The sequence below is a fragment of the Chiloscyllium plagiosum genome, unplaced genomic scaffold (genome assembly GCF_037043375.1).
Source record: "Chiloscyllium plagiosum isolate Xiang-an unplaced genomic scaffold, Cpla_swu_hap1 HiC_scaffold_3, whole genome shotgun sequence".
Classification (NCBI taxonomy): Eukaryota; Metazoa; Chordata; class Chondrichthyes; order Orectolobiformes; family Hemiscylliidae; genus Chiloscyllium; species Chiloscyllium plagiosum.
In genome coordinates this window covers 85,990,816-86,013,157 of record NW_028270141.1, presented here as the reverse complement: position 1 = coordinate 86,013,157, position 22,342 = coordinate 85,990,816, and the positions used below count along the sequence as shown (strand labels likewise).

The 22,342-nt window shown below is 41.9% G+C and overlaps 1 protein-coding gene across 3 annotated transcripts in view; it reads left to right on the top strand.

The window, feature by feature from the left end:
• LOC122546148 (amine sulfotransferase-like) overlaps window positions 1-22,342 on the top strand; it is a 46,834-nt gene that overhangs the window by 12,911 nt on the left and 11,581 nt on the right. For 2 of the 3 annotated variants that reach the window (XM_043684964.2, XM_043684969.2), the window contains exons 2-3: window positions 3,407-3,562; window positions 16,203-16,402. In XM_043684964.2, coding sequence (XP_043540899.1) covers window positions 3,424-3,562; window positions 16,203-16,402 — 339 coding nt within the window. In that variant the 5' untranslated portion in view covers window positions 3,407-3,423. The remainder of the gene's footprint in view (window positions 1-3,406; window positions 3,563-16,202; window positions 16,403-22,342) is intronic. The other variant, XM_043684974.2, reaches the window with a different exon arrangement.

Here is a 22,342-nt window from a genome sequence, read left to right as displayed (position 1 = left end):
CTGCTTTGAATGTCTATGCTGTTGGCTGCTTCTAGGACATGACTTGTACAGGATGTCTCAGTCGTGAACCAACAAATAGTTATTGGTCATGATGTCAGCATTTGATTTGCATTGTAGGTAAACTGCCTCATCTATTTTGCCTTGTTTGTTTTCAGCTAATCTTTGTAAATGCCTGTATGAGAATTTCCCTAGTCAGTCCCCAGCTAACTTAGCTACATCCTAATAAAGGTATCTAAGAACAGGTAAACAGTGACTAGGTGAGAGAATGGGGTTGCATGAGGTAGTATCAGATGTCTGTGTGGCTTGGCTACTGTGCCATTGCATTGCTGGTGAGATGATGTCAGACTGCCATGCTTGTCCTGGTACTCCATGGTCTTTTAAAGATGGCACTGGCACCCGAGATATTGGTCTTTTGGCAAACATTCAGTGACTTTTGAGTTATGGGAACAAGGTGTGGTAAGATGGACCTTGAATCAGGTGAAAGGAGCACCATTGGGGCAGGGTAGCTAACTAATGAGTGAATTTGGTCCGATGCCACAAAAGATCTTGATAAACTTTGCATCAGAAACCCTCCAGAAAATCAATAAAGCTGACACTTAGCCGAAAATGCAATGAGCTCAGTATGTATGACAGGTCCAGTTCTGTTCACTGAGCTGGGAATTTGTGTTGCATCCCCTGTCTAGGTGACATCCTCCGTGCTTGGGAGCCTCCTGTGAAGCGCTTCTGTGATGTTTCCAGGTCCAGGTCAATGTGCTTATTGATTGGATGAGTGGATCACTCATCCACAGATTCAATCAATAAGCACATCGACCTGGACCCAATATACCGGCCACTGCAACGGACAGCTGGAACTGACAACCGGAAGCGGCAGATACAAACCACTACAAATGCCGGAGGAAACATCACAGAAGCGCTTCACAGGAGGCTCCCAAGCACTGAGGATGTCACCTAGACAGGGGATGAAACGTCTGCAACACAAATTCCCAGCTCGGCGAACAGAACCACAACAACGAGCACCTGAGCTACAAATCTTTTCACAAATTGAGGTCCAGTTCCATTTTCTGGTAATTGGTAGGTCCCAGAATGTTGCAAGTGAAGAATTTATTGATTTTAATAATGCAGTTGAACATAAAAGGTATGTAGTTAGGTTCTGTCTTGTTGGAAAGATGGTCACTGACTGTCGCTTCTATGCTCATGCATGGATGTTCAGATCTTTTTACAAATGGATGTGGGCTACTGAATCATGCTGAACATTCTGAAATGATCAATGAATATGCTACATCTGACCTTCTGATGGAGGTATTTGATTAAGTAGCTGAAGATGTTCATGTACAGGATACTAACCTGACATTTCTGCAGTGATGTCCTTGTGGATGATAGAAGGCTTTGAGTAGTCAGGAGTTTTATCCTTTATAATTAAATACTGAGTCACTATATATCAACATCATAAAGATGGCAGTGGAGTAGACCTCTGGAGCTGCAGCTCGTTTGTTCTAACCACTTTTTTCCTCTTGTGTTTTTCTTCTCCTTTTTCCTTATCTGTTGTCCTGAGTTTGCATGGCATTGCCGTGGGGGGAGGGGAGAATGAGCCCGTGCTGCCTACAGTGGAGAGAGAGGTCAGCACCAACTCAAGTGAGCCCCTATTTTTCCAGTGTGAGCTCAGGACCTACCATCCGAATTGCCCGCTGCTACATTGATGGAGGCAATGTTAGCAAGTTGGCCCAGTGGCAAAAGATGGCACATGAGGATTGGTAACTTTGGTTGAATCCGGCAGTGGTGCGAAGGGCATCACAGCAACATCAAGGTGGGCTCAGTGGTGAGTGATATGACTCTGTTGTGGATTTTGGTGCACGTGGTGGTGAAGCAGTAACCATGGAGAATCAGCCCAGTGGTAGATGGTGCCTGAAGACTGGTGACTTCAATGTTGGTTGGATCAGCTAAAGGTGACGTTGAGGCATTGGAGGAATGGCAGCACAGGTATCTTTGGCTGTCTTTCTATTTTTTTGAAATTATTCAAAATGGTGATGGAACATGGTGACAGTAGAAAAGACTTTTCACTGTTTTCTCCCTGTAAAGTCTATGACAATCAAATCACTCATCTCACTCAGTGTTGGTATGGTTCAAATTTTCGTCTATGGTATCCCAATGGATTCAGCAATGGCAAATCAAAGAAAGATGGTGACAATGAAACAGAATGCTAAAAACAGGTAACATCTGTTATGATCTCATCTGACAGTAATATTGTATACATCTGATCCTAGAGTGAAACTGGCTTATTAGATCATAAGTTTCATTTCACTCAGTTTGGTTGCAGTATTATCACTGACCATATTCACAAGAGGCTGCCAACGTACCTTTAACAAAAGAACTGTTTTTCTCCTTACAAGGTCAGGGATGGGGCCTGTTTTTAACTCTAAGAATTTCAGAATCCGAATTAGTTGAAACTATTTTAGCACACTTAACTTTACAGATACTCCTCTCAGTAAAGGGTTACCCTGATTTCATTTTGAAGTTCATTCTTTGGCATGGCTGTACTTGGTTTCTTTATCATAAACTTGTGCATTACTCAATTAATTTAATATTTCTCTTTGAGACTGCTAACAGTTCATTTTATTTCTTAACCGGTGTTCCTCTTCCATACCTATCTATATCAAGAGCTTTCTTAAACTTACACAACACCACTCAGCATGACTTCTCTCGCCCTATGTTTTAGATCATGCTAAATTGCACTTCTGCTCTTATAGGTTTTTTCTCTCTGACCTGCTTCTAGCTGAAAGAAACTTGCAAACTCTCTGGCCTTCTGGATGGTTCCCTCTTTTTTTTTCTCTGTATAAAATATTTGCTTCTGTCATGATACCTTGGTGCAAGGCAATAGCCCAACTCTCCTCTCCCCGCCTCCATCCTTTTTATTGTCTAAAAGACAACAGTTCACCTCTACACAAGCATTTTTATCTATCCTTATTCCTGTGAGAATTCAAATGAAACAAAGTCCTTTCCTTAACCTACAAAATATAAGTACAAACCTAATGTATTTCTATATACATATAATGGCCCTGTTCATGTTAGAGACTAAATGATTGGAAGATATTTTATCATGAACCTTCTCCACACTGGAGAGGAACTAAAGGTTATTGACAACCAGGAGAAATTGGAAATGTAACAGGATTTGAATAGGTAGGATAGAAACATTTAGGAAGGCAGAATGATGTCCAACTGTGAAAGCAAAAACTAAGCAGGATAAAAGGTCAGATTGCTATATTCAAAAAAAAAGGTAGTGATTACATTTGAATTTTACCACTCCTGCCATAGTGGCTGTGTTTTTATTTGAATAATGCTCCTGTGACCTTTGTTGCAAAATTAGAAAAAAACTAACTTCTATTGATTTTTGTTTGTCTTTTAATTCTAGGCTTCTGAACACTAACAATGACTGATAATCATGATCTTTTTGAATACAAAGGCTGCAACTTTATCTCCAATATTCACACCACAGAGTATTTGGAAGAACTGATTAATACTGAAATAAGAGATGGTGATGTAATTGCAGTCACATATCCAAAATCCGGTAAGGAAATTGTGCAATTTCCCTGGAACTTTCTTCCTCCTTGCCACCCGTATTTCTCAATGCAGTGGATTTTGCTCCAATACAGCTATCTCTGATAGCTCACAAGCCAGTAGTCATCTGGGGACATAAGAATGAAGAGAGGAATTTGAGAGCTGAGGCTAGTTCTGCTTGTTCCCTCTTTATGTTAACTTTTTCACCCAAGAATCAGGATGTCCTGGTACATGAATCTCAAAAGTTTGTACACAGGTACAACAAGCAAATTGCAAGGAGAGTGGAATGTACAAGTTTTTTTAAAATAAAAAAAATATTACAGCTGTCCAAGGCTTTACTCTGGAACCCATCTGGAGTGCTATATACAGTTATGGAGGTTATTTGGTGGGGGGAGGTGGGGGGAGGGGGGGGGGAGAAAATGTTTGTAATAGAAGCTGTTCAGAGAAGGTTTACTAGACTCTGTCACAAAATGAAAGGCTTCATCTATCCCAAAATAAAATAATACTTTTTTTATCTTTCAAAAATTATACTTTCCAAAAATAACTCATTAGAGCTTGCAACAAAAAGGCATTTTAGAATGTAGAAAAATGAGGTGGTCCAATTGAAACCTAGATCCTCAGGGAACTTTATGTTTGATAACAGGAGGTTATTTCCTCTTGTGGGTCTGTCTACAACTAAACAACGCAGTTTAAGAATAATAGGTTTACCTTAAGACCGATGAGAAATTTAAGGGAGTTTTGTTTGGAAATTGATTAGATTACCTAGTGTGGAAACAGACCTTCTGGCCCAACAAGTCCACACCAACCCTCTGAAGAATAACCCACCCAGACTGATGACCGTGGAGGAACAATGGCAGATATTTCTGTGTATAATGCAGAAGTTGCAGGATCAGTTCATTCCTAAAAGGAAGAAAGATCCTAGGAGGAGGCATGGGCGGCCGTGGCTGACGAGGGAAGTTAAGAAACATAAAGTTAAAAGAGACAAAGTATAACATAGCAAAGATAAGGGGGAAAACTGAGGACTGGGAAGCTTTTAAAGAGCAACAGAGAATTACTAAGAAGGAAATGCGCAGAGGAAAAATGAGGTACGAAGGTAAAATGACCAATAATACAAAGGAGGATAGTAAAGCTTTTTTAGATTAGATTTAGATTAGATTAGATTATTAGATTAGATTAGATTACATTACAGTGTGGAAACAGGCCCTTCAGCCCAACAAGTCCACACCGACCTGCCGAAGCGAAACCCACCCATACCCCTACATTTACCCCTTACCTAACACTACGGGCAATTTAGCATGGCCAATTCACCTGACCCTGCACATCTTTTGGACTGTGGGAGGAAACCGGAGCACCCGGAGGAAACCCACGCAGACACTGGGAGAACGCGCAAACTCCACACAGTCAGTCGCCTGAGGCGGGAATTGAGCCCGGGTCTCAGGCGCTGTGAGGCAGCAGTGCTAACCACTGTGCCACCGTGCCTTTTAAGTATGTGCAAGGCAAAAAAATGGTTAGGACTAAAATTGGGCCCTTGAAGACCGAAACAGGGGAAAATATTACAGGGAACAAAGAAATGGCAGAAGAATTGAATTGGTACTTCAGATCTGTGTTCACTGGGGAAGACACAAGCAATCTCCCTGAGGTAACAGTGGCTGAAGGACCTGAACTTAAGGGAATTTATATTTGCCAGGATTTGGTGTTGGAGAGATTGTTAGGTCTGAAGGTTGATAAGTCTCCGGGGCCTGATGGTCTACATCCCAGGGTACTGAAGGAGGTGGCTTGGGAAATCGTGGATGCGTTGGTGATTATTTTCTAGAGTTTGATAGATTCTGGGTCGGTTCCTGAGGTTTGGAGGGTGGCTAATGTTACACCACTTTTTAAGAAAGGTGGGAGAGAGAAAGCAGGAAATTATAGACCAGTTAGTCTGACCTCAGTGGTGGGAAAGATGCTGGAGTCTATTATAAAGGATGAAATTACGGCACATCGGGGTAGTAGTAACAGGATAGGACAGAGTCAGCATGGATTTATGAAGGGGAAATCGTGATTGACTAATCTGGAATTTTTTGAGGATGCAACTCTGAAGATGGATGAGGGAGATCCAGTAGATGTAGTGTACCTGGACTTTGAGAAAGCTTTTGATAAAGTCCCACATAGGAGGTTAATGAGTAAAATTAGGGCGCATGGTATGGGGGCAAAGTACTAGATTGAATTGAAAATTGGTTGGCTGACAGGAAACAAAGGGTAGTGATAAACTGCTCCATTTTGGAATGGCAGGCAGTGACCAGTGGGGTACTGCAGGGATCCGTGCTGGGACCGCAGCTTTTTACAATATATATTAATGATATAGAAGATGGTATCAGCAATAACATTTGCAAATTTGCTGATGATACAAAGCTGGGTGGCAGGGTGAAATGTGATGAGGATGTTAGGAGATTACAGGGTGACCTGGACAAGTTGGGTGAGTGGGCAGATGCATGGCAGATGCAGTTTAATGTGGATAAATGTATGGTTATCCACTTTGGTGGCAAGAACAGGACGGCAGATTACTACCTCAATGGAATCAATTTAGGTAAAGGGGCAGTACAGAGAGATCTGGATGTTCTTGTACACCAGTCAATGAAGGCAAGCATGCAGGTACAGCAGGTAGTGAAGAAGGCTAATAGCATGCTGGCCTTCATAACAAGAGGGGTTGAGTATAGAAGCAAAGAGGTGCTTCTGCAGCTGTACAGGGCCCTGGTGAGACCACACCTGGAGTACTGTGTGCAGTTCTGGTTTCCAAATTTGAGGAAAGACATTCTGGCTATTGAGGGAGTGCAGCGTAGGTTCACGAGGTCAATTCCTGGAATGGCGGGATTACCTTGCACTGAAAGACTGAAGCGACTGGGCTCTTAGACTGAGAGGGGATCTGATTGAGACGTATAAGATTTTGAAAGGATTGGACACTCTGGCAGCAGGAAACATGTTTCCGCTGATGGGTGAGTGCCGAAACAGAGGACACAGCTTAGAAATACGGGGTAGACCATTTAGGACAGAGATGAGGAGAAACTTCTTCACCCAGAGAGTGGTGGCTGTGTGGAATGCTCTGCCCCAGAGGGCAGTGGAGGCCCAGTCTCTGGATTCATTTAAGAAAGAGTTGGATAGAGCACTCAAAGATAGTGGAATCAAGGGTTATGGAGATAAGGCAGGAAGAGGATACTGATTAGGAATGATCAGCCATGATTATATTGAATGGTGGTGCAGGCTCGAAGGGCTGAATGGCCTACTCCTGCACCTATTGTCTATTGTCTATTTCCTTCTGATACACCTAACACTATGGGCAATTTAGAATGGCCAATTCACCTGGCCTGCACATCTTTGGACTGTGGGAGGAAACCGGAACATCTGGAGGAAACCCACGTGGGCATGGGGAGAAAGTTGCCCAAGGCTGGAATCTAACCTGGGTCCCTGGCATTGTGAGGCAGCAGTGCTAACCACAACCACCGTGACACCCTCTTGTCACAAGAAAGATATGGGGACTGTCATTGAATTTAAGACTGTTTGTCTAGTCTATGAAACAGAACTATCATGGGATAGGGTTGGAAACCAGGAGGTTGGAGCTCTGACCGCAACCATATCTTAGGCAAAAGTGAGGACTGCAGATGCTGGAGATCAAAGATTAGTGGTGCTGGAAAAGCACAGCAGATCAGGCAGCATCCGAGGAGCAGGAAAATGAACACTTCCAGCAGAAGCCCTTCATTAGGAATGAGGCTGGAAGCCTCAGGGGTGGAGAGATAAATGGGAGTGGGGGGGTGGGGCTAGGGAGAAGGTAGTTGTGTAATAGGTGGATGGAGCTGGGGTAATAGGTCTGAGGGGAGGGTGGAGTGGATAGGTGGGAAGGAAGATTGACAGGACAGGTCATGAGGAAATGCTGAGCTGGAAGGTTGCAACTGGGGTAAGGTGGGGGAAGGGGGAATGAGGAAACTGGTGAAGTCAACATTGATGCCATGGGGTTGAAGGGTCTCTAGGCAAAAGATGAGGCGTTCTTCCTCCAGGCATTGGGTGGTGAGGGAGTGGCAGTGGAGGAGGCCCAGGACCTGCATGTCCTCAGCAGACCGGGAGGGGGAGTTGAAATGTTCGGCCACGGTGTGGTGGGGTTTATTGGTGCAGATGTCCTGGAGATGTTCCCTGAAGCGCTCCACAAGAAGATGTCAGTCTCCCTGTGTAAAGGAGACCTCATTGGGAGCAATGGATGCAATAAATGACACTTGTGGAAGTGCAGGTGAAACTTTGATGGATGTGGAAGGCTCCTTTGGACCTTGGATGGAGGTGAGGGGCAGGTGTGGGCCCAGGATTTGCAATTCCTGCAGTGGCAGTGGAAGGTGCCAGGAGGGGAGGGTATGTTGGGGAGGGCGTGGTCCTGACCAGGTAGTCAGAGGGAGTGGTCTTTGCAGAAAGCAGATTGGGGTGGGGAGGGAAATATATCCCAGGTGGTGAAAATGTCAGCGGTTTATGCAGAAGCTGGTGTGGAAGGTGAGGACCGGGGTTCTGTCCTTGTTGCGGTTGGAGGGGTGGGGTCTGAGGGTGGAGGTATAGGATGTGGATGAAATGCGTTGGAGGGCATCTTCAACCATGTGGAAGGAGAAATTAGTCTTTAAAGAAGGAGGCCATCTGGTATGTTCTGTGGTGGAACTGGTTCTCCTGGGAGCAGATATGGCAGAAGCAGAGGAATTGAGAATATGGGATGGCATTTTTCCAGGAGGTAGGGTGGGAGGAGATGTAATCCAGGTAGCTGTGGGAATCGGTGGGTTTGTAAAAGGAAAAGGATCATCAGCAACCAGATTTTGTCAGGTGTTGTGAAGGCTTCTTCAGTAATATGTTTGAGAGCTCTGATTCTAAAGTATAGGGCAGATTATAGTTTAGATTTCAATTCTATGAAGATTTTAATGAGAACTCCGTTGCATGTTTTTTTTACATGATTTTAAAACCAGCATTTCCAAGAAATTGTGATTTCAGCAAAATGAAAAGCAAGACCCTTTGAGGCATTATTTGACCAATTTTACTGACTTGAGTTTTATGACCCAGAGAGACATCCAGAGTGAATTGATTAAGACAGAAACCATCTCAAAGACTTCTTTACCAGCAGAAGTGGTGTTTGACTCTGAGTATAAGCAATTGAAGCTGACAAAGTATCGAGTTGCATGGTGGAAGCCCCAAGCTGAAAGATGTAGAGGTTAATGTGTTTTGTTGTTTTCTGTTAGGTTACCTAACAGATTTGGGTTCCTATTGAAACCAATGTGTTGAAGACTATTTAAATGGCTACAATTGTCAAAAACTTACACACCTCTGTTCTATGCTTCCTAATGTTAAGGCACATTATTAACACATGTCTTCTGATGACCCTACACTGTCTCTCCCATGGACAGACAAAATGTGAGACAGGTATCTTGTTGAAACTGGAATGTCACCTATCGTCAAGTCTGAATCTATGCTGGAGAGGTAGTAAAGGGAAGGCATCCTACAAGCTATTGAATACATGAGCTGAAGAAGCCAAGCCCAGTAGGAAGTGAGCAGAGATATCAGCTTGTTTTAAAGGTTTTAAGAGACTTTCTATAAAGCGAATAACATCGGGTAAATGCATAGAATTTTTCTGAAATAGAAACCTGATACAGCTATGCCAGCATAATGGAAACTTTAGCATATTGAGCTTTGAGCAGGTTGTGGGTTATTTTTGATATTTGTAACAAGACTTTATTTCTTTTGAATAGTCTGCATGAATCGATTTCTAATCAAATATCAGGTCACGTTTGCATTTTGTGAAATGGTTATCCATATATACTTGAAAAATGTGTTGCTGGGAAAACACAGCAGGTCAGGCAGCATCCAAGGAGCAGGAGAATCGATGTTTTGGGCATAAGCCCTTCAGGAATGAGGAGCTACAGCAATTCTGGATATTGAGCATGTCACCTTCCTTTTAGGAAGTAGTGCTGCATTGTAGCTGGAGTGTCCGGGGGAGCAGTGACAGAGTGGTGGCCAGGGAAAATGCCATCAGCAAGGGCAAGGGCAAGCTCTGCTTCTTGAGCCGACTCTCTGGCTGGATCACACTTTGTTGAGAGCCATCTTGGAAACTGGCTCTATTGCTTTTTGTTGCTTCAGGTTTTACATTGTGAATCTGACTGTATATGTGCACTCTTGCTACCCAAAAGTAGCATCATAGCAATCTGTCTTTATTTTTATCTGTACTATTTTTAGTTTCTTAATATCTTGATAAAATCCAAATTATACATTTTTACTTTACATGTATGTACAGAAGCAAAAAAATTCAACCACAACATGAAATCGCAGTGAATTTGTTAATGCTTTAATAGGTAAACTTTATCAGCAGAACTGCAGGCATGAAATCCTGAAGCAGTAAATGTCTGTTGCAGCCTCTGCTAGAGTGTGAGTTAATGACACTCATTGGCAAAATGGAAGGGGAGTTACCCTGGAGAAAATGAATTGAAATATGATCGTATGTGAGAAGCAAAGGCAAGGAGCAAGTGTGGCAGTTACTCATCAGAGTAAAAGGAACCAAAGAAAGATGAAGTATCCAATAAATATTATACATTCCAGCAGCAACAATGTACTTGCATTCCCTATTCCTCGAATGTTTCTAGCTTTATAGGTAGAATCCCAACTATATGGGGTTGAAGTTAGCCCTTGGGGCATAAGCAGGATGTGGAGGGATTAAGGGCTAATTAAAGTTGTAGCTATAGGGATTTAATGATTAAGCAAGAATATTCTCTTGTCATAATTTAAATTCAGGGGTGTACCTCCTTCCTATTATGAATATGAGAAACATGAAAGGCAAGGGAAGATGCAGTTGTAATCTGTCAAGATGATTGACTAGGAAGAAAAAGAAGATCCTGGCAGAAGGACATATCAGAAGTTTATTTTGTAGTTACAATCCAAATTGATCAGGAATGTGAATGCCTTGCTGAAAGACTGGTGTGAAAATGATTACTACTTCATGGGATACTTGCAGAAAGACTGGCACAGGAGGAAATAGAGCCATAGACCAACTCTACCTGTTTGGAGTTGGACACCTGTGTCCTCGTGAAAGGGATAAATGAGGCCCTTCTAATGAACTAGGTGGAAGATCTGATGAATATGAAAGATTGGAGCTTTCCTGATCCTCTTAGCGATGGGCAAGGAAAGGGAGGACAAGGAAATGAGCATGTTTTCCTTCAATGGCATTGAGGTAAAATGGAGAATAGAGATCAATTGATTTTATTTATGCATCTGATTGGGTATTTTGCACAACTAAGTAGACATTAAATATGGCCCAGGGTCTGCCAAATGACTCACGGGGAGTATTTCTGGCCCACTATCAGGTGCCACAAACCTCAGACCCAAATGTTAGAAGCTAAAAGAAATGGGAGGTGAAAGTAAAAGTCAAAGCAAGGTAAGGAGTGAAGTCGATATTAAATCAGAAGTATAAAGTGACTGTTAATAGCAGAACAACTACTAAAAATAAACTAAACTTATTCATGTCATCTAAATTAAACTTGGTAGCTGGTAGTGAGGAGCAAGATTGGCCTTTCTTGAGATGTCAGCACTTCTGACAATATTGTTGTTCATTCCACTGTGCGGCTTCAGAATGAACCACATGAAGGCCAGACCAGCTGGATCCCTACCTTAAAGAACATAAGTTAACCACATGGGTTTTTATGACAATTTATTTCATGGTCGCCATTACTGCAAGATGAGCTTTAAATTCCTTTTTTATTTACACTCTGAGCTACAGAACCTCTTACTGGTACATCAGTCATGGCCACTTGCATAACTGGTCCAGTGTCATTACTACTATGCTACCATGGATGCAGAGGAGCTGCACTGGCTACTGAACATTTCCTTTTACGTTATAATTAGGTTATAGTCTAGCAACTATTAGTTATATAACCTTAAAAACTGGACAAATAATGGAATCAAATAAAAAGTTAATGACAAAGTAAAAATTGAATCCAGTGTTGATTAACATAAAATTAAGATCACTAGAATAAGTAGGGATACAATGCAGACCTACAGATTGTGGAGAAAAGAAATGTAAATTATCCAGGGCCCAGACTCCATTACATTATGCCTCCAGCCACCTGGGGGAGATAGAGGGCACAGCTGTTCCCTATTGTTATTGTACACATCTATTTTGTGGTTACATTGAAGCTCTGTTTTAACCTTCCACATTGATGCCAACATAAAGGTGAACACTATCTAGTGACAGTATCCAAACATTCTGACTCAAAGAAATTGGTGAGTTATATGGTCCAGACATGCTGATGCTAACCTCTCGTTATTCTTCTACAGTGGAGTAACAGCAGAAATTTTCCAAGATGTTGAAGCAATTGGTCTTGTAGGGAAGATTTGAGGCGGCGAATTCATTTCAATCACAAGTGTTCAAGTGTATTCTATGCTCTGACACTTGACCCTAACTTTGCCTTTTCCTTTTCCTCATTAGCCTGTAAGAATACAGCTAAGAATAATCCTCTTTGTGGATGCAAAGAAAAAATGACGTGTTTTCTCCAAGTAGTTACTGCTCAGCCATGATCTTATTGAAAGAAGGACTAAATAATCTACTCATAATATGTTCATAAAAAGGTGAACTCATTGAATCTGGGCAAGAACAGATTGTGAGTTTTTGCCCTGCAAGTCCATAGTTAGAGCATCAATTTCATTTGCTTCAATATGACAGATTACATGCCTGCATTAGGGTTTTCAGGTAACAAGTGTCCATTCATTTTGTATACTTGGCTGATTTCCGAATGTTGTCTAACGACATTCATGAGGATCTATATCATAAGACCATCTGCCTTAGGAGCAGAAGTAGGCCATTTGACTCATCGATTTGCTTTTCTGTTCAATGAGATCATGGTTGACCTAATAACACTGAACTCTACTTTCTTGCTTATTGCCCCACAATTCTAGTACTGTTTATATATCTATGTGTCTCAGCTTGAATATATTTAATGGCTCACTCTCTGCACCCCTCTGCAGTAAAGAATTCCATGGATTCATCATGAAGAGGGAAAAAAATCCCTTCATTTCTGTCCTAATAGGCAACCCATTTTTCTGAGATTAAGCTCTGTGATCCTAGACTCCCACAAGAGAAAGCAACTTCTCAGTATCCATCCTATCAAGTCCCCTAAGAATCTTGTATGTTTCAATAAGGTCACCTCTCATTTTTCCAAACTCTGAGTACAAGCTTACCCATTCAATCTCTCTTCAAGACAAACCATACGTACTCCAGCTCGACTGAATGAATCTTTTCTGGACTGCCTTCAGTATTTCCCTAAACTGTTCCAGTAATCTAAGTGTGGACTAATTAGTGTCTTGTTTTGTTTTGGAAAGAATTTCCTATTTTTATTCTTCATTTCCTCTGAAATAAAGGTCAACATTTGATTTGTCTTCTCTATTGCTTTCTGAACTTGTATGCTAGTTTTTTGTGGTCTCATGCATGAGGACGCTGCCTGCGCAACAAAATTTCTTTTTCCTTCAGCTTTCTGCAGAACTTCTCCCTTTAAGTAATATTAAGTTCTTCTATTCTTTCTGTCAAAGTGCAAAACCCCACATTTTTCCACAATGTATTCCATCTGTCAAATATGTCCCCATACTCTCTCGACCTGTCTGTATCCTTCTCTCTCTCTGTCTCACCCTCAGCACTTGCGATCCCATCAATTTTTGTCATCCACAAACTTGATTACATTCTTTCTCTCATCTAAGTTATTTATTGAATGTTGTAAATAATTGTGACCCCAACAACCTAACACTATCTACAGATTGCTGATGTGAAAATGCCTCATTTATCCCAACTTTGTCTTCTTTTTGTTAGCCAATCCTCCTATCCACAAACACATGGGCTCTAATTTTAAGTATCCTTATTTTCAGTACATTATTGAACACTTTTTTTTAAAGTTCATTTACTGGTTTCCTTTACATATCTTGCCTGTTACCTCCCCAAGATAATTCTAATACATTTGTCAGGTGATTTCCCCTTTATGAAGCCATGTTGACTCTACTTGGGAGTTTCTTATTAACTTTAAAACATTCATCATATTGACTATTTATAAGTCTTTTGGCCTATATTAACTTCTTGCTAAGAGGTGAACTCATTTGCACTGCTTACCTTGACAAGAATGAAGAGATGTTACCCTCACTGCAGAACATTATGCTTCTATGTTGGCTACAATTCTCTGTGGGAGCAAGTAAGAGCTTTTGCCCGAAATGTTGATTTTCCTGCTCCTTGGATGCTGCCTGACCTGTGTACTTTTCCAGCACATTCTAATCTAGACTAGTTCTCTGCACCTAGCCTGCACCAGGTTTTAGTCACTCACTCAGGCATCAGTCAAACCAGGGATTGCCCAAACTTTGGATTTGCTATTAGGTGAGATTTGGGAATCTGGCGACACCAAAGTTCTCCCTGTCTAATAAGACCAGGCTCCAACTCTACTATTTTTTTTTCTACCTGAAGATGTGGAGATTTCTTAAGCTGTCTCTCGTGAAGAAGGCACATATAGATCTTTTTAACATGTCACAGCCTTCATCAATGTTGTGTGCTAAAGCTACTGAAATCTTCACTTACGTAGGTATTGACTCCACCAGACAATCTTACACAATAATCAAAAGTGTAATGCTGGAAAAGCACAGCAGGTCAGGATCATCCGAGGAGCAGGGAAATCAACGTTTTAGGCATAAGCCCTTCCTGATGAAGAGCTTTTGTCCGAAACATCAATTCTCCTACTTCTCCAATGCTGCCTGACTTGCTGTGCTTTTCCAGCACCACACTGTCTCAACTTTGATCTCCAGCATCTGCAGTCCTCACTTTTGGGAGCACAGTGACTCAGTGGCGAGCACTGCTGCCTCACAGCACCAGGGACCTGGGTTCAATTCCAGCCTCTGGCGACTGTCTGTGTGGAGTTTGCATACTTTCCCCGTGTCTGTATGGGTTTCCTCCAGGTGCCCCAGTTTCCTTCCACAATCCAAAGGTGTGCAGGTTAGGTGAATTGGCCATGCTAAATTGCCCATAGCGTTCAGGGATGTTTAGGTTAGGCGCATTAGTCGGGGTAAATGTAGGATAATAAGGTTGGGGATTGGGTCTGGGTGGGTTACTCTTTGGAGAGTCAGTGTGGACTTGTTGGGCCAAAGGACCTGCTTACACACTGTAGGGATTCAATGATAAACCACCTGTTTAACTGCCTCCACTGCCATGACATCCTTCCTTAAATAAGGAGACCATTTGCTCATGAGGAAACAGGAAGAGGAGCACTGGCTGAGCTACTTTCCTAGCTCATCTGTCTGGAGCTGAAGTCTGCCCTCGGAACTGCCAGTCAGAAGTCAACAACCCTCCATTTTCAGGAGGAAGTGAGGACTGCAGATGCTGGAGACCAGGGTTGAAAAATGTGGTGCTGGAAAAACACAGCAGACCAGGCAGCATCCGAGGAGCATGAGAAGAAGGGCTTATGACCGAAACGTTGATTCTCCTGCTCCTCGGATGCTGCCTGGCCTGCTGTGTTTTTCCAGCACCACATTTTTCAACCCTCCACTTTCACACAGGGTTGCGGTGTTGGCTTCATTAAAGGTTTCTAGGGATCTGACTAGGGCCAAACTAGAGAGCAGGCATTTTAGGCTTTCTGCAAAGAGAGTCAAAACGGTGGCAACTTTAGGGACTAACTCTGTGGAAGTCTGTGTACTCTTTGGCCTTGGAAGGCTTGTTAAGCAGGGATCCTTGTTCTGTACACCAGCCTGCATAGGCAAAACTGATAGGCTGTGCATTTGGTCTGGGTCTCATCCACTGCTGACTTTATCACTGGGCCCTGTGAACAGGAAGGCCACACAGCCTGAGCCTCACTTACATTGGACTAAGTTTTAAAACTTTTTCCCCAACCCTCCAAGTATAGAAAAGGACCATGGAATAATAATAATGGAAGACTTTGACCCTCTTGCCCTCATTCCTCTTCAACTCGCTCAAATAAACATCCTTTTTACCTCATTTTTAATAAAAGCATGATAATAAATAAATAATGAATAGGAGGGCAGGTGGTGATGGTGGGGAATTGAAACCAAAAACACACACCAGAGAGCAACAAAGAAAAGGTGAACAAAGCAATGAAAAATGATTGGAATAAAAGCAGAACAGCAATTTGGAATGCAAAATGGTCAGGTGTATAAAAAGAAAAAATAAGTATTCTATAAAACGTAGAAATAAGAGAAATTAGGATAGGACAAAGTTATTAAGATTTCAATCATAAAAGCAAAAACTGACAGAAAAAATAAAAAACATCTTGGGTATGACATTAAGAGAAGTGATCAAAGAGGGATAGGGTTAACTTTGGAAAATTAACTGAACTTGCTTTGAATGGTTGCAATGTAACAACATTGTGCATTGGTCAGTGGAGTTAGACTATCGAGATCAAAATTTGAAAGCTGCATGGAAGTCCTTCTCTCTGGAGAATTTGAGGGAAATGAAGTCCGTTTTATTTAGAAATTCGTTTCGGAGATGTTTGAGGTGACATCTGAAAACTTGGAGGGCTCAAATCAAAATGATTTGGCAATTGAAACTTTCATGTAAAGGTTATAATTCTAGGAGTTGGATTTGTCCTGCAACAATTTAATCACAAACTTTTCATAATTCTATCACACACCAGGAACTGTGTGGATGCAACAAATTTTGACTTTGATTTTTTCCAATGGCGACCTAGCCGCTGTTCAAAACAAACTACCTGTAGAACGTGTTCCTTGGGTTGAGGTACCAACGATGTGCTTTCTGACACTGCCATCACCTCGTTTGGCTGTCTCACATTTGCCTTATCACTTGAGTCCAGAGGGTTTGAAGAAAACTGGAAAAGTAAGTGCATCTTTTATTGCTTTCAACTCATTTATTCGCTTATAATATGTTTTGCCTTTCATGTTCATCATTGCTCTGACTGTCTTTTCTTCTCTGTATATTCATTAGTGCTATTTTCTGTGAGTATACATTAAGGTTAGCTGCACCCTTCCATCTATAAAATGATAATTTTTACCGCGTTGGCCAACTGTGTCAAGCATCACCTAATGTAGCCCACACAAGCACAGCAGAGGGAGGCAGTGAGCTGACAAGGTGGTATATAGTAGTATCCTTTTATTAGTTCTTGGGGTGTGGGCCAGCATTCAGTTCCCACGCCCTAATTATACTGGAGAAAGTAGTACAGTGCTACCTTGAAATAATGCAGTCCTTGTGATAAAAATTCTTGTGCTTTTATGAATTTTCAAGATTCTGATCCTGTGACAGTGAAGCACCAATTATACAAGTCAGGGTGGTGTATGTTTTGGACGGGAATTTTCAGGTGGTGGTGTACCCAAGTATTTGCTGCCCTTTTTCCTTCCATATGGTAATGGTTGTACATTTTAAAAGTGCTGGCTGAGAAGCTGTGGTGAATTTCTCCATTGCATCTTGCAGATAGTGCTTTGTCCTGGATAGTGTTAAGTTTTTGAGTGTTGTTGGAGCTGCGCCGATCCAGGTAAGTGGGGAGTATTATATCACATGCCTGATAAGCACCTTGCAAGTTCCCTCAAAGCGACACCCACTGTCCTGACTTGAAAACATATTGCCATTCCTTCCTTCCTTTAGTGGCAGAGAGGGTGAATAGGAATGTGGAACTCAAAAACATTAGGTCAAAAAAATAATTGGCCTAAATCCTGAAACTCTGTCCTCCAAAGTTTGTAAGTTTATTAAATGGATTGCTATGGTTCAGGAGGGTAACTCACCACTGCCTTCTCAAGGGCAACAAGAGAAGGTCATTCAATGCTGATGTAGCCAAAAATGCCCAGATCCCTTGAATAGCAGCAGTGAACTATCTACAAGATGCACTGCAGAAATTCACCAAGACTCCCTTAGACAGCAGCTTCCAATCCAATGACCATTTCCAAGGACAGCAAATACATGGGACTAATTCCATCTGCAAGATCCCCACCAAGTCACTCACAGTCCTAACTTGGAGATATGTGACTGTTCCCTCAATTTGCTGCGTCAAATTCCTGGGACTCCCTCTCAAGTGGCACTGTGTCTACCTACAGCACATGCATAGTAGCAGTTCAAGAAGAAAGCTCACGATCTTCTTAAGGGCAATTAGGGATGGGCCTTAAATGGTTGTCCACCCAGCAATGCCCAGGTCAAGGGAGTGAATAAAAATAAGCCTGCTCCACCATTCTAAATGATCATGACAACTTTAGAGTCAGAGAGTCATAGAGATGTACACATAGAAACAGACACTTCAGTTCAACCTGTCCATGCCGACCAGATATCCCAACCCAATCTAGTCCCACCTGCCAGGACCCAGCCCATATCCCTCCAAACCCTTCCTATTCATTTACCCATCCAAATGCCTCTTAAATGTTGCAATTGTACCAGCCTCCACCACACCCTCTGGCAGCTCATTCCATACACGTACCACCCTCTGTGTGAAAAGGTTGCTCCGAACGTCTCTTTTATATCTTTTTATATCTCACCCTAAACCTATGCTCTCTAGTTCTGGACTCCCTGACCCCAGGGAAAGACTTTGCCTACTTACCCTATCCATGCCCCTCATAATTTTGTAAACCTCTATAAGGTCACCCCTCAGCCTCTGACGCTCCAGGGAAAACAGCCCCAGCCTGTTCAGCCTCTCCCTGTAGCTCAAATTCTCCAACCCTGGCAACATCCTTGTAAATCTTTTTTGAACCCTTTCAAGTTTCACAAGATCTTTCCGATAGGAAGGAGACCAGAATTGCACGCAATATTCCAACAGTGGCCTAACCAATGTCCTGTACAGCCACAACATGACCTCCCAACTCCTGTACTCAATACTCTGACCAATAAAGGAAAGCATACCAAACGCCTTCTTCACTATCCTGTCTAACTGCGACTCCACTTTCAAGGAGCTATGAACCTGCATTCCAAGGTCTCTTTGTTCAGCACACTCCCTAGGCCCTTACCATTAAGTGTACAAGTCCTGCTAAGATTTGCTTTCCCAAAATGCAGCACCTTGCATTTATCTGAATTAAACTCCACCTGCCACTTCTCAACTCATTGGCCCATCTGGTCCAGATCCTGTTGTAATCTGAAGTAACCCTCTTCGCTGTCCACTACACCTCCAATTTTGGTGTCATCTGCACACTTACTAACTGTACCTCTTATGCTCACATCCAAATCATTTATGTAAATGACAAAAAGTAGAGGACCCAGCACCGATCCTTGTGGCACTCCACTGGTCACAGGCCTCCAATCTGAAAAACAACCCTCCACTGCCATCCTCTGTCTTCTACCTTTGAGCGAGTTCTGACTATCCCTAATCAGCCCTTGCCTTTCCAAATACATGTACATCCTGTCCCTCAAGATTCCCTCCAACAACTTGCTCATCACCGAGGTCAGGCTCACTGGTCTATACTTCTCTAGCTTGTCCTTACCACCCTTCTTGAACAGAGGCATCATGTTAGCCAACTTCCAGTCTTCTGGCACCTCACCTGTGACTATCGATGATACAAATATCTCAGTAAGAGGCCCAGCAATCACGTCTCTAACTTCTCACAGAATTCTAGGGTGCACCTGACCAGGTCCTGGGGATGTATCCACCTTTACCCATTTCAAGACATCCAGCACTTCCTCCTCTGTAATATGGACATTTTGCAAGATGTCACCATCTATTTCCCTACGGTCTATATCTTCCATATCCTTTTCCACAGTAAATACTGATGCAAAATACTCATTTAGTATCTCCCCTATTTTCTGCGGCTCCACACAAAGGCCGCCTTGCTGATCTTTGAGGGGCCCTGTTCTCTCCTTAGTTATCCTTTTGTTTTTAATGTATTTGTAAAAACCCTTTGGATTCTCCTTAATTCTATTTGCCAAAGCTATCTCATGTCCCCTTTTTGCCCTCCTGATCTCCCTCTTAAGTATACTTCTACTTCCTTTATACTCTTCTAAGGATTCACTCGATCTATCCTATCTATACCTTACATATGCTTCCTTCTTTTTCTTAACCAAACTCTCAATTTCTTGAGTCACCCAGCATTCCCTATACTACCAGCCTTTCCTTTCACCCTGACAGGAATATACTTTCTCTGGATTCTTGTTATCTCATTTCTGAGAATCCATCACCCTCTACATTTTCCAAAACAGCATACTTGTTTGAAATGGATATATCCACAAAAGACTCCTTCACTAGCTGCCTCCTTCTTTTACCTTTCCTGGAGTTAACCCATCTGTGTGGCTATATCTGAGACATTCCCTCCTTCCTATCACTGCCATCCATCACATACTGTTGCTGTTGCAAATTCCTAATTGCTTCTAACTGTCTCTCCAACCGATCCATTCGATCTGATGAGATTCACAACATTTATGCCAACAGCATTTATGGCAGATATAATCCGCAGTAACCCTTAAACTCTCCCTAAACTCCCACATCTGACAAGAAGTACATATCACTCTGTTAAAGGCCATTTTGCTCCTTCTCAATCTACAGACACAGAAAATAACACTGTATTATTCCTCTACAAACACTGCCCCAGATTAAATTAATAGTTATGGCTTATATTTTAAGTTTAATCAAGAGACATATCTCTAAAAAACATATAATCAAGAAAGAACCCACTCTACTCACTACTCCAGATTCTCCGTAGGCCACACTTAAAACAACGATTACTTATCTGATTCTGTGCTGTGAACTTTGCCCAACAGTTCCTCCAAGATCAGTTGTGAATTTCACTGTTTGTTAATTTTCCCAGATGCACTCCGATGTCCAGCGATACATGAATTCAAACAGCAAAGGCAGTAACTGTGCAGGTTCTCTCTCCCTCTCTCTCTCTCTCTCTCTCTTCTGCAATGACTTCACCATGTGCTTTCTTTGTCTGTCCTTCTCCCTTTTAAAACTGCTGTTGTTTTTTTCCAAAGTTTCAAAACAATACAGCAGCACATAAAACAGTAATTGCTGCTCCTGGAATTCGAGGAAATCACCTCCAACACCTAAAGTACCTCAAAAAAGGAGCAGCTGTTACAGCCAGAAATTTTTCCCATCCTCCATCTTGGATTACCCAGAAACTTTCTTCCAATCCATCCCCTCCTCCTTCTCCAAATTATCCCTGGTCTAACAAGAATACATTCTGTCTTACAAGTATTTATCAACATTACATCCATTGCTTTCTGAATTAAAAAGTTCCAGACTACACAGCCCTCTGGAAAACATTTCCCTCAATCACTTAATGGTCTTATCTCCACTCACATGAGGGAATATCCTTTTCAAGTTCATTTGTCAAGACCAAATTAGAATCTGGTATACTTCAATCAAGTTACTCATCTGTCTTCTAGATCCTGTTTACAATTTGATAAACAACTCCTGAAACACCTTTTGCAGAGGTGATTTCTCTGTTTCATTGCTGTTTTAAGTGAGTAGAACAAACTGCGGTCAAACCAATACCATGGACTGGAGCCATGGACCCTTGGATTAAAGGTCTATGCTATATCACCTGATCCACCCAGGCTCTCCCTCTCCCTTCTAAACTCCAATGATAATAAGCCCAACCTTTCTTCCGAGGACAACGCACTCATTCAGGCATCCACCTAGTAAACCAACTCAGAAGTCTGCAATACATTCACAGCTTTTCTTAAAATAGAAGAGATCAAAACTTCCACCAATGTTAAAATGAAGTATACCATCTTTACTTTCTGTAATATCTCTTGTAATAAAGGATAGCACCAATACTACATACTACCAACTTTGACTCATTCGCTAGGATGTCTAAGTACCTCTGCACTCTAGAATTCTGCAATTTTTCTCCTTTCAATTAATACTTGCATTTTTCATTCTTCCTGTATAAGCTAACAATTTCACATTTACCCACATTGCCCTTGGCCAGATTATTGCCCTCTCAATCAACTTATCTGTATCTGTCTACAACCTCCTCTTCATCATGACGTACCTTCTATCATCTTGTCTGCAATGCCCCACATCAGTGACTTGATTCAAAGTTGTAAAATGTTGATTAAAGACCCAATTTTGCACATGGCTTTCTCTCAGCCAGCCAATCTTCTATCCATGGTAATAGACCATGAGCATTTATTTTCAATAATACCTTTTGCAGCAGCCTTCCGGAAATCTAGTACAGTGCAGCTAGAAAATTTCCCTTTCTCTCCAATGTATATCACTCCTTCAAAGAACTCTAATAAGTTTCTTGAAACTTATTTCCCTTTGACAAATCCTTGCTGACTCTACCCAATTTGAGTTTTTTTTAAGTGTACAGTTAAAATCACGTTAATGATCCATTGTAACATTTTCTCCATGATCGACATCAAGCTTAAAGTTTCCTGTTTATTGCCTCCTCTTCTCTTTTTAAATAAAAGGGTTACATTTTCTATCTTCCAGTCTAATGAGCCTTTCCTGAATCAAGGAAATTTTAGAAAATTGACACCCAATGCATCTACTAGCTCAATAGCAATCTCTTAAGACCCTCGGATGAAATCCATCAGGACCCAAAATCTTGTCAGCTTATAGTTTTGTCCGTTTGTTCAATAACACTTCCCTAATAACTGTAATTTCACTAAATTACTCTCTCCGTTCCACGTCCATGTGTACAGCTATTAGTATTTTCTTGTATCCTTTATAGTGAAAACACTAGCACCATATTTATCCATTTCATTTGCCATTTCTTTATTGTTAGGGTGGCATGGTGGCTCGGTGGTTAGCACTGCTGCCCTTTAGCACTATGGCCCCCCGTTCAATTTCAGCTTGGGTTTGCAGAGTTTGTATATTTTCTTTGTGCTTGCGTAGACTTCAGC